Source organism: Protomyctophum parallelum (assembly GCF_964188405.1).
Source record: "Protomyctophum parallelum genome assembly, chromosome: 6".
Classification (NCBI taxonomy): domain Eukaryota; kingdom Metazoa; phylum Chordata; class Actinopteri; order Myctophiformes; family Myctophidae; genus Protomyctophum; species Protomyctophum parallelum.
Window position 1 is genome coordinate 29559314 of NC_139701.1, and position 13364 is coordinate 29572677.

At 39.7% G+C, this 13364-nt stretch overlaps 1 protein-coding gene across 2 annotated transcripts; it reads left to right on the top strand.

The window, feature by feature from the left end:
• Positions 1–559: 559 nt before the first annotated feature.
• On the top strand, positions 560–4522 carry LOC310859814 (uncharacterized protein). Of its 2 annotated transcripts, XM_083766570.1 has the most exons (6): positions 560–648; positions 3021–3149; positions 3364–3554; positions 3893–4127; positions 4200–4329; positions 4489–4522. In XM_083766570.1, coding segments are annotated over exons 2-6 (672 nt in total). In that variant the 5' UTR covers positions 560–648; positions 3021–3034; the 3' UTR covers positions 4490–4522. The 2 variants fall into 2 exon arrangements, with proteins under 2 accessions (XP_083622696.1, XP_083622695.1); XM_083766569.1 differs by having other exon boundaries at positions 4200–4521.
• The last annotated feature ends 8842 nt before the right edge of the window (positions 4523–13364 follow it).

The window sequence follows — 13364 nt, forward strand, 5'->3', positions numbered from 1 at the left end:
CACTAGGCTGAGGAAGAAATCCTGGTGGAGACCTGTTCCCAGAAGGGCACTTTTTCTAGTTTCTATATATTTTCCCATTTTCCCGGTTTTCACACTACCCACACTATAGGCAAGTGTGACACAGGCCTAATGTATGGAGAACCGGGATGACTGGAAGCGACGATGGAGGGCTCGTCTGAGGACGACCTAGGGAGAAGTCATTATTTATGACTCATCAATATCAATGACATGGTCATCAATTTTCTAAAATGGATCCACCACCACAACTATTGTTGTCATGTAGTCAACTGGTGGTGGGGCTTACGGGGACTGAGGGGCTGAGGTACCTTTGGGCTGAGAAAACATACGTACGTAATTTGGGATGGAGACAATGTTCATGAAGAAACATGGGGCTGAAGGAACAGTGCCTAATTTGGATAGGGGGATTCTTAGGGGCAGAGGAAACATAATGGATGACCCTGGCCTGTACTGGGCTAACAGAGTTTATGGTACGATTAGGGTTGTAGCAGAATTGACTATCTAAGAACAGTACTTTCGTTTGCAGGATCAGGTTTGGCAGCATGCTTCTTGTGTGAAGTACTTAAGGGAAGTAACTTGATTCACTGTCTTACTTCAGCGGGACGCAGTAATCTGCCCCAAGGACATCTGGTAAGAACAACATATTTGGTTTTACAAATCCGACATTTGGTCAATATAAGAAACATGGTTAACTTCAATTTGAACATTTTTCATTTAGTTAATTGTTTTTGTTTAAAAGGTAAGCTTATTATGTTGCCTTCGTACTTAAATTACAATGCATTTACTGTATCTCTAAAGGATTTGCATGGCATGATGACATAAACCATAATATGAATTACCATTAAATAAATGCGTAGCATTAAGTCAGACTGGTCTCGGTCTTGAGTCAAATCTCAAGATTCCATTTTGATAATCTAGTCTTGACTCGGTCTCAGACCAGAAGATTCTGTGACCCCAAGTGAATTTAGGTTGTTTGTCCATAGTTGGCATGCCAGCTTTAATAGATTTACTGCAAGGTGCAATTTAAGTTTTGGTTCAACAACACATTTATTCTTGAATTAATTACTTGAACTATTTAATTACTTGATACATACACATATTTAGCTTAGAAGCTTATTATCTTATAAGCAAATGTCAAGGGAGATCTGTCTGCAACAATGAGAAAACAAAGCAACTCCAAGTCGAATATTCAATAACAAAGAACTATTTGAAAAGGCAGGACCCGTTTATCTTGTCTGTCTTCTTCTACCAAACCACTCTGTATGTGTCCATGCACAAATAGTAATGCATACCATAGGTCCTAGGAAATACAACACAATACTGCATCCATGCAACTGTCCTATTTACTGTACACTTCTTACTTTTATGAAAATACATTCTTGCACAATACCTACTGCCCTGCTTGCTGTGATGTCAAATGCGTCACCACTAGAGGCCCCTAATAATAAAACTTATCTATCTATCTATCTATCTATCTATCTATCTATCTATCTATCTATCTATCTATCTATCTATCTATCTATCTATCTATCTATCTATCTATCTATCTATCTATCTATGTCTAAATTAATTAGTGAAATTAATTAGATTACATTTTTTAACGCATGATTGGATGTCCCGCCCCATACATCCCATAATCGACTATCTAGCCCTATCTGGATGGCAATAACCAACATAAGTTATTGGTTATTGCCATAAAAGGCTGCACAATTTACATAGGCAGACGCAGAGGCTCACAGACAGACAGACATAAATACAGTACATACGTATGTTAAATGTATATCCGCCTTCTGACATTTATTATCATATTATGTTTTAATATTTTATTTGTTTATTTTTTGTCGTGACGTGGTGTGGCACTAGAAAAAAATGGAAACTTTAGAATCTCCACCACATTTATTTTCAAATCGGCCAATTATAGCACCGCCATGGGACAGATCTTTGCTAAACACATTTTATGTTACTACTACAGATTTTGTCCAACCCTCACACAAAAAGAACTCATGGTATCTAGACTCGGGGTATGCGCATGCATAAAGTGAATGGCAAATCGAATGGCAAAGTGAGTTTAATGTTGTTTATTGTTGTTTAATACAATACTCAGTAGTAGGCGTTCCCGTATAACTTCCGGGTATGATGATGATGTCACTGTCATTGGAATTGGAAGATTTGCCCACTGCAACAAACTGGTCAGACTACTATATTGGCCTCACTCCCCGAACCCACCTCACCCCTGCCCACTTTGACAGGCTGGAATGGCTTAGGGTTGACGACAGAGTACAGCATCTTGCAATGGGTCTGGTCCACAAGATTCGATACACCACCAAGATACCCATGTACCTGTCTAAATACTTCCTTAATGTCAACGAAGTCCACACCCACAACACCAGAGGAAGTTCAACCATGTGCAACCCAGATTCGGCACAAACGTCGACATTCGAATCCCATGACACCTTCAAAACCGCCCTCAAAGGGCACCTACGGATGGCTGCAATTAGAAACTGTCCCCCGTAAAATCTGAATCCCCCACCCACCCCTTTTCCCCCTCACTGTATATGTTTCTTTTCCCTTTTTATCATATGATGATTTCCTGTTTTGACTATATACTTGTGTATATTCGTACGTCTCTAATTGTTTTGATGAATTGAAAATGATGGGCCCTATTGTAAACAAGTGTAATGCTTTATGGTGTCGTCCACTCACAGTTAACAGTTGTTGTATTGAGTTGTACTTGAAATGTACAGTAATTCTGCAAAATGTTAATAAATCAATCAATCAATCAATCAAAAAACATGTTTTGTCCTTTAACTCTTACTGTATAGGTCGTACAATCAACATTCGTTTACCCCTGGATTCCTTGGATCATGACACAACATACTGTAACATACATCAAATCCCATTCCAAGTGGCTATGACCAAAATGAGCAGGCCTTGGGTCGGCAACCCGGTGTCTGGGGTGTCAGAGCACAGTTTTATAGTTGTATTCTGTATTTTGATTGCAGGTTGACCGGTTGCTATGGCGAATTCAGTAGTTATCACCCAACAGCCAATTACCAATACCAACAATGCAGAACCTGTGGAGACGGCCTGGAACTCTGCTCTCTTGAGCTGCTGTGATAATATGAATACTTGTCAGTATCAATATCAATTTATCAGCATTTCATTTTTATTTACAGTAATTATATTTTTCAAATATTTTGGGAACAGGCCTCTGAAACACATTGTCCATTGCTATTTTCAAATTTATTTAGAATTTACTTTCAATTAATACATCAAATTAATATATCTACAGTACCTCATCTGTATGTGTTATAATTATATGAATATATTTTTGTTGTTTTCCAGGTTGCTATGGGTTCTGGTGCTGTCCTTGCCTTGCCTGTGACACCACAGCAAAACTTGGAGAAAATCATTGTTTCCCCTTACTAGACATATGCTGCCCTCTCATAATAGCAGGAGCCATTGGGATTCCTCTGTTTGTGCCTCCTGGTGCTTTGGCTGTTCGAGTTGCCGTTCGATACAAATACAGAATCAAGGTCTGGTGCAATATAATGCAATCTAAAATATACCAATATGTCATTTGTACAAATGACCATTTGCATTGTATACATAGTAAACAATGCAAAAAGCTAAACACTGAGTTACAAGCTGACAACAGTAATTTAGGACTAAAATACGAACTACTGTATATCATAGTAATTTGGGTATGATTGGATGTTGCTTTCATATTTTTAAAGATGTGTGTGTGTGTGTGTGTGTGTGTGTGTGTGTGTGTGTGTGTGTGTGTGTGTGTGTGTGTTCCAGAGAGATTGTGTGTGAGGTTATACTATACTATTAATACTAAAATTACTAAAATAAATTGTGGTTCCCATAGGGTTCTCTCTGCAATGATGTTGCAACCTCCTGCTTCTGCATGTGGTGCTCCTGGTGTCAGATGCACCGTGAGCTGAAATATCGCAAGAAGAGTCCCACGGTCATCAACCATGTGCAATCTTCAAATATTACAGTCATTCAAAATGCTCCAACCGTGTCAAATCACCAGGTCCATATGGTTAGGCAAGAGAGCTATGCCATGCCAGCTAGTCAGCCTCTTCCTGTTTCAGCACCAGGTTATGCAGCCCAACCACCAGGAGGTTATGCAGCCCAACCTCCAGTAGGTTATGCAGCCCAACCTCCAGTAGGTTATGCAGCCCAACCACCAGGAGGTTATGCAGCCCAACCTCCAGTAGGTTATGCAGACCAACCTCCAGCCTACCCAGGTTATCTGTCACAACAGGATTCAAAAGATCCAATGATGAACAACAAATACTGGTAATGAGGATGAATGGACATCTTCGAATGTTTTACTTGTTGCTTACCCCATCCATTTAAATTAAATTATCTATACCTATATCTGTCTGTCCGTCTGTCCAGACAGACAATTGTGTAACCTTTTAATATTCACCTTTTTCTAACATCTTATTTCCATAGAGTATTAAAAGGATAGAGACTGATCTGGCGCGAAGCCCCTTAAATGTCAGGCCCTGTCACGTATACAAATGTTGATAAACATTTCAGATTCATCACGTCCCTGATTGTCTGACCATGAAACTGACCATGATACTGACACATCAGTCATCATCGTGTCAGTATCATGGACACTAGTATATAATCTCAGTATCATGTCAGTTAGTATCATGATACTGACAAGGATAGTAGACACACACATTAGCTACGCTAATGTAAATATAACACAGGCACAGCCTGAGGGAGATATGCGAGGATCAAATGCAATCTTCTTTTATTTCCTTATACAAAACATGACAGGACAGATACATTGAATTGCTCGACATTGCAGTTTGACTTTGATGCACCCATGCAAGACACAAACGAAACATAGCACTAGAAGGCCTAATGTAGCTACTATACATACATAATTTTAATGAAAACCAGCCGTACTGCTCTGAGTGGAAAAGCTTACCGTCTCAATCAACTCAGAGAACATTGGTCTCAGGCTATACGGTACTGCGTTGATACTCGCCCATTGGGCCATGACTCTTTAGTCGACTGGTAACGTACGTGCCTGTGGAATGGGGAAACCCGGGTTCACCTCCCGGCCGGCGCTACATCTCTACTAGGCTATACAGCCATGTGGATGGAAGCGTTAGTTATGCTCTCCTTGTCCAGAACTCGAATGCTCATAAAAAGCAGACTGATTAAACTGGTTTTCAGTTAGGCTGTCCCTCTCTCTCTCCAAACACCTTGGGAGGAGTACCGAGTATGGTTTGAGCCAAATCGAACATTACCGGGACTTAAGTCAAGGGTCCTGCCCCGAATAAAATGTGTTGCATGTCCGATCCTACGGAATGTTGCATTCATATATACAGCCCCTTAGTTAGAACTCTGGAAACACAACAGGGCTAACATGTTATGTTACTGTACATGGCTTTAAGGCCCCGTCACAGGTCATATGCAAACACGTTGCATCGTGTTGTTGGCTTGTAGTGTGTTCCTTTCGGAAAGCAACACCATTGTACAACAGAGTATAAATTGGATTTGTGGCCTTTCCAGACATGCTTCCACCTACAGTTCAATGTTCAAGGTTGTGTACAGTTACATAAGAGTAAAACTTATTTTGGCTTCCTTCAGACATGTGCATGTTTTCCCTGTAGTAGCAAAGTTAGGTAAAGCTTATGTTCCATATAGAGATCTTTTTTTTTAGAAAGGTGCAATTCGAGGCTATGCCCCATGTGCACAACACATAAAGGTGCAGTTCGAGCATAGTGCGAGAGGTGTGTGTGTGTGTGTGTGTGTGTGTGTGTGTGTGTGTGTGTGTGTGTGTGTGTGCGTGCGTGTGCATGTGTGTGGGGGAGTAGTTTTCCTTTGCCCTGTTTCGCTCTGGTTCTTAATTCTTATCAGTTCGTTCATGTATCTGATTGTTCGGGGAAAGAAGCTTTTTTGCAGTCTTTTTCCAGTGGCTTTGAGACTGCGAAAAGGTTTTCCATGCGGCAGCATCTCAAACTGTCTGCGTTTGGGATGTCTTGGGTCCTTCATAATTCCACGATCGTTGTAGGGCTTCGATGGGGGGGAGATCACATCCGCTGATGTGTTCGGCTGTTCGCACAACCCTCTGCATTGCTGTGCGGTTGAGGTCGGTGCATCTGCCATACCAATCAGTGAAGCAGCCATAGTCAGGATGCTCTCTGTGGTGCCTCTAAGCTTTTAGCTTTCTATACAAACCCCATTCATCACTTATTGTACAAATCTAGCCAATCGTCCACACATCTACATCTACAACATACTCACAATTCAGAAACCACGTCTCATTTGACTGCAATAAACGAAGAAAAGTCTAGGATGAAATGAAGAAAATGTGCACTTGAATATATTAAACTCTCTATATATCTTTGTTATAGAGTCAGACTCAGAGTAGGCTAGAATCCTTCCCCTACAGTAGTATAGCCTGTAATAATGCTGCCATCAGCTGCATTTGTATGTTTGTGTGTCAATAAACACCTTGAACCTTGAAAGGGTGCTGTAGCTTTTTGGATTTAAACATAAATTGTTTTGTTTGCTGATTACTGCCAATGATTATCAGAGAAAACAAACATACCTTTGCTTTGTTTAATAAAAACATAATAGACCAAATCACGAAGTCAATTCTTTAAACTTTAAAGAATTGACTTGGTCTATTATTTTAAAGTTTAAAGGACCACTTCACCAGTTTTCAACCTACCTTCATATAATTGGTCCTCACTAATGTTCATGATTTTCTACTCAGTCTGTGTCTCATAGGATGGCTGTGGGCAGTTCAGAAACCCGTCCACAGTTGCAATGCAAAAAAATAAGCCATAGTTCTGATGATAATAAAAATCTAAATATATTGTTTAAAAAAAGATATGCCTAATGATGATGTCACTGGTGGACGGGTGTCTCCTATGAGACACAGACCAAGTACGAAAACAATGGTGGTGTTTTATCATGAACCTTAGTGAGGACCAATTATATGAAGAGATGTTGAAAACTGGTGAAGTGGTCCTTTAAGTAGGCTACCCATTAGTACTTATACTTACTATAATAAGATGTAACAATAGAAATCTTGAATCTTGAATATGTTTTTATGGATGCAAAAGTCTGTAAATATTTATGACAAAATGAAAATGTAAACCAAAGCAGTCCGTGTTTATGAGAAGCCCCTCTTCTATGAAACCCTTGCCGTTGCGGTGAAATATTCCACTCCATCAGCCAAAACAAACTGCTGACTTCATCATGTGTCACAACCTCTATGTCATATAAAGTAAAGTCCCTTTTCTGAGGGACTAGAACAGACTTTCAAATCATCCAGGCATCATTTTGCTTCTGTGCAGTTTAGTTCTTAATTGATGAAGAACAAAATGCATGTGAAAATGCAAAGCTATCTCCTTTTTATATGGTTGCATCTGAAAGTAATGAGTGCTGAAGGTAAGACCATTCTCATATATAATATTAGATTATATTTCTTTCTTCTTTTTATTAATTTTTTTTTTTTTTTTTTACAAACAAATAGTCCCATTCAGATTGTGACAACTGATTGTGACAACTGATGGCAGACTCCTATACTCTTGTAAATCAAAGTGGGTTGCAATGTTGACTTTGTGGGATCTTTCAAATTACTGTGTGGATGGTGAATGGATACCTCACGGTTAGAAATGCCAACTTATGAATCAGTCAATTCACTTTGTCTCAGAAAAATCATTATCAGTCTGTTGAAGGCGGTGGTTGGCTGTTCATTGGATGATTTTTAGTTTGCATATAGGAGACCCTGCCTGGACGATAAAGCTTATGCACGCCTTCTTCTTGTAGATTTCAGCTCAGCAATTAATACAATACAGCCACGTCTCTTAATTAAGCGGTTGAGGGACCTTAATGTCCATCCTCTTATTATTAGATGGTACTATTCATTTTTGCAGAGATGTGGGGGGAAGACTCGCAGCAAAGGCAGTCGGGATCGGGAGTCGAACCCGCGGCATGCTGTCAGGCTGGTTCAGCAGCCTAGCTAGGTGCCCAGACTGTTGAGCTAACCGTCCGGGCCAACCACTTTGTTCTTAATGTTAAGAAGACACAGGAGATGGTATTTGACCCCAAGAGTATTGGTGATCACTGATCACAGGCCTGTGGTCATTCATGACTCAACCATCTCACAGGGCTCCTCATACAAATATTTGGGCATCTGGATTGACAACTCACTAACTTGGAACACACATGTACAGTCTCTGTAGTAAACTACCGCAAAGACTGCACTTTCTCCAATGTCTCAGGGTTCATGGTGTTGACCAAAAATTTATGTTAGTGTTCTATCGAGCAGTCTCGGAAAGCCTGGTCAGGTTTGGTATCACAGTTTAGGGAAGATCATAGGGGTAAGACAACTCCCCTCTCTGCAGTCTATTTGTGAGCAGGCTACATATTAAAACATGCTCAAAGAATTGTTAGTGATGTTACCCATGTTTTAAATGGAGAGTTTGTAATTCTGCCCTCTGGGAGAGGTGTAAGAGCTTAGATTAGTCACACTATGTGTGCACTTGTGTAATGTTGTGCAGCAGGGGTGAAAGCCCAAGACAAATTTCCCTTGTGGAAGTTTACCTTGACCTTGTCTCTGTGAAAAGATATGACTTTATGCTGACTTTGCTGCTTCATCTGTTAATTGTGCCCAAGCATTTATTATAAAGGTATCTTATTCTTCTCTAGAAATGTTATTGTGATATACATAAAAGAAAAATAAATGTGTCCTTCAAGGGGAGGAATTTAGTAACACATTAGAAAGTGTATGTTAAATATCTGTGTAATTGGTAGTATGAAAACTTTGTTGACGGCTCTGGACTTTGTCTGCACTTTAGCCTAAAATATTGCAATGCACTACTGCGGGTCTAGACTCTGACCGGAGTTGCACCTGGTTTTGGCATGCATGGCTGTGGGTGAGACAGCCATCATATCACAGTCAATAGATTATCAGGCTAAATGTTGTGTGTTGATTCAACCTTCAGGATACACTGGATGAATGCCATGGGAGTGGGGCAGACTGACCATACATCTATTAGGTTGAAAAATGTATGGCTTATTCCCTCTTTCTTCATTAGCATTGAAAATATCAAAGTACCGGTAGATATTTAATATCTGTCACAGAAGAGAGTCCCCTAAAAATGTCTCGTGTTGTTGTTGGTCAATTTGTTGTCAGGTGTGCTCCACAGCTGATAGATTTGACAAATCATTTAAGTCTATTTAATGATCATGGTGAAGGTCTCTGTATGGCCAGATTACGAAATGATTATAACAACCTGTTCATAAAGAATAAGAAAACTTTATTGTCTGTTAAGTTTACTTCAAATGGAAATTTGGCTTCGGCACACCGGCAGTCAGTTTACAACAATTTAAACATTACATATAATACACAAATACATTAAAAGGCCTACTATATAAAATTCACATAACGCAGCAACAGTGATCATGGGCTATATAGGGAGTAGGTGGTGGAACTATTTACACGCCCTGTGAATGCCAAATAAATACTAGCAAGCTGAAGAAACAGAGGGCCTCTATCAATCAAAACTACTGTACAAGGATCTGTTACATTGAAAATAATTAATTTAATTATATTTCTCAACAGTCCAGGCTAAACCAGCACATAACTAAAGAAAACGAAAGATTGTGGATTAAAGCGTTTTCTTCCAACTTCTTTCAGCTGATTTCAGAAGTGTTTTTGGAGGTTACCTTTCTTGTATTCTCTGCACTTTACAGAGTCTGATGTTGTCAGGTTGGTAGGAGGAACCAGCCGCTGTACAGGTATAATGGAGATGAATTATCTGGAAGAGTGGAAGCCAGTGGCTAGTTGGGACAACTGGAACCTGAAGACATCAGCTGTACTGTGTAGACAGCTGAACTGTGGCTCGGCTGCTTCAACAACAAGGACCAGAGGTCCAGATCAACCTGTATGGTGGACAGAATCTTCTTGTCTTGGATCTGAGTCTTCGGTGGGAGAGTGTGTAGAAACGATGCAAGGTGCTGGTTCCCGAGACAGAGTACAGGTGATCTGTTCAGGTAACACGAACAATGACTTCAACAATGACAGTATCCGTTACAGCCGCTCAATGGCAGACATTGGCACGTCAAAAAAGCACTTTCACCTAGAAACTCCATTCAAACTTTTTATTATTCAGCTTACTGTGGAGGCACATGCTGGAACTTTTTACTTTGAAATGTCTTGTAGTTTATTGTCTTGTGTTATTTTCTTATTTTTTCAAATCCTCAAAAATTATGAAAAACGGCATGCTATAGTCTGCCGTCCAAGACAAAGGGCTATAGCCCATGGTCAAAAAGAAAATCACTCCGAGACCATGGGCTATATAGTCCATGGTCTCGGGCTGATTTTAGTCTTTTTTTTAATCCTCATATTGACTATGGGCTGAACTTGAAGGAACTCAACAGGATTTGAACTCACAACCTCTGGCTCACATGGTTGTAATCTTAACAATGGGTGCCACAGAGCCCTTTGTGGTTTTAAGTTTTGAATTGTTCCTCTTGGTGTGACCTTTCAAATGGGGCCTTGGAATCATGTACAGAGCATTTGAATGGTGTTTGCTGTGCATCAAAGGTGTCTTTAGTGCATTTAAGGGTTAAACGTGGATGTTAGTCAGATAATTGAGGAGAAACCATGACAGAACCTGACAGAACACAGAGAGCCTGTTAGCTCAGTGTGTTAAGTGGCTGTCCACATGATCCAGACGTTGTGTGTTCAAATCCCAGTCTGGTCTTTACTCTGAAACTTTACTTTGAAGAAAGAAGAAGATAAAACAGCACAGAGATTCAGTCAGGCTAAGGTTGTGTTGGTGCAGTGGTAAAGGAAATGGCTTTGAAGTTTATGCATCGTGGTGTGGCGAACCACCCGCAGGTTCAAGTTACCCTAATGCCACTAACAAACATGTCCTGATCCCACTGGTTGACCATGATCCTTGCGCAGTATTATATGGGAGTGGGTGGTGGTGCCCCCCGGTCATTTCGGACAATAAAATGAGGTGGCTATGAAACTAAAATCTGGATCTGTCTGAAATATTTATACAAGGAGAGAGAGGAAGGGGTGTGGTGAGAGACAGAGGGGTGTCTCAACCTATTTAACTTAAACGCTACTAGTCCAATAGCACAAACTTTTTTTTATTTTTATGTTTTGTAGTTTTTGAGTTATTTAATTTAAACGGCCAATGCATTTCTCTATGGCAATAGCACAAACTTTGGCATGCTACTAGTCCTACATACTTACACCTAGCAACCCCATTCTAGCCTACTTAGGTTCATCTTAGGGTGGACATGTTTGCCTGAAAAGGAATCTTTGAAATGTTTCATCGTTTTAGAAATATAGTGCTTTCAAATTTTCAAATTTACAATGGAGCTCACTGGTAGACATTGGCACCAGAAAAATCACTTTCACCTAGAAACTCCATTCACACTTTTTATTATTCAGCTTACTGTGCAGACACATGCTGGAACTTTTTACTTTGAAATGTTTTGTAGTGTCTGAGTTATTGAACTTAAACGCCCAATGCATTCTCCATGGCAATAGCACAAACTTTGGCATGCTACTAGTCCTACATACTTAAACCTACCAACCCCATTCTAGCCTACTTAGGTTCATCTTACGGTGGACATGTTTGCCTGAAAAGGAATCTTTGAAAGGTGTCATAGTTTTAGAAATATAGTGCTTTCAAATTTGAGACTTTTAACATGGGGCTCAATGGCAGATTTTGGCACGTCAAAAAAGAACTTTCACCTAGAAACTCCATTCACCCTTTTTATTATTCAGCTTACTGTGGAGACACATGCTGGAACGTTTTACTTTGAAATGTTTTGTAGTTTCTGAGTTATTTAACTTAAACGCCCAATGCATTCTCTATGGCAATAGCACAAACTTTGGCATGCTACTAGTCCTACATACTTACACCTAGCAACCCCATTCTAGCCTACTTAGGTTCATCTTACGGTGGACATGTTTGCCTGAAAAGGAATCTTTGAAATGTTTCATAGTTTTAGAAATATAGTGCTTTCAAATTTGAGACATTTAACATAGGGCTCAATGGCAGCTCTATAGGCACGTCAAAAGTCACTTTCACCTAGAAACTCCATTCACACTTTTTATTATTCAGCTTACTGTGGAGACACATGCTGGAACTTTTTTTTATTTTTATGTTTTGTAGTTTTTGAGTTATTTAACTTAAACGGCCAATGCATTCTCTATGGCAATAGCACAAACTTTGGCATGCTACTAGTCCTACATACTTACACCTAGCAACCCCATTCTAGCCTACTTAGGTTCATCTTAGGGTGGACATGTTTGCCTGAAAAGGAATCTTTGAAATGTTTCATCGTTTTAGAAATATAGTGCTTTCAAATTTTCAAATTTACAATGGGGCTCACTGGTAGACATTGGCACCAGAAAAATCACTTTCACCTAGAAACTCCATTCACACTTTTTATTATTCAGCTTACTGTGCAGACACATGCTGGAACTTTTTACTTTGAAATGTTTTGTAGTGTCTGAGTTATTGAACTTAAACGCCCAATGCATTCTCCATGGCAATAGCACAAACTTTGGCATGCTACTAGTCCTACATACTTAAACCTACCAACCCCATTCTAGCCTACTTAGGTTCATCTTACGGTGGACATGTTTGCCTGAAAAGGAATCTTTGAAAGGTGTCATAGTTTTAGAAATATAGTGCTTTCAAATTTGAGACTTTTAACATGGGGCTCAATGGCAGATTTTGGCACGTCAAAAAAGAACTTTCACCTAGAAACTCCATTCACCCTTTTTATTATTCAGCTTACTGTGGAGACACATGCTGGAACGTTTTACTTTGAAATGTTTTGTAGTTTCTGAGTTATTTAACTTAAACGCCCAATGCATTCTCTATGGCAATAGCACAAACTTTGGCATGCTACTAGTCCTACATACTTAAACCTACCAACCCCATTCTAGCCTACTTAGGTTCATCTTACGGTGGACATGTTTGCCTGAAAAGGAATCTTTGAAAGGTGTCATAGTTTTAGAAATATAGTGCTTTCAAATTTGAGACTTTTAACATGGGGCTCAATGGCAGATTTTGGCACGTCAAAAAATCACTTTCACCTAGAAACTCCATTCACACTTTTGATTATTCAGCTTACTGTGGAGACACATGCTGGAACGTTTTACTTTGAAATGTTTTGTAGTTTCTGAGTTATTTAACTTAAACGCCCAATGCATTCTCTATGGCAATAGCACAAACTTTGGCATGCTACTAGTCCTACATACTTAAACCTACCAACCCCATTCTAGCCTACTTAGGTTCATCTTAGGGTGGACA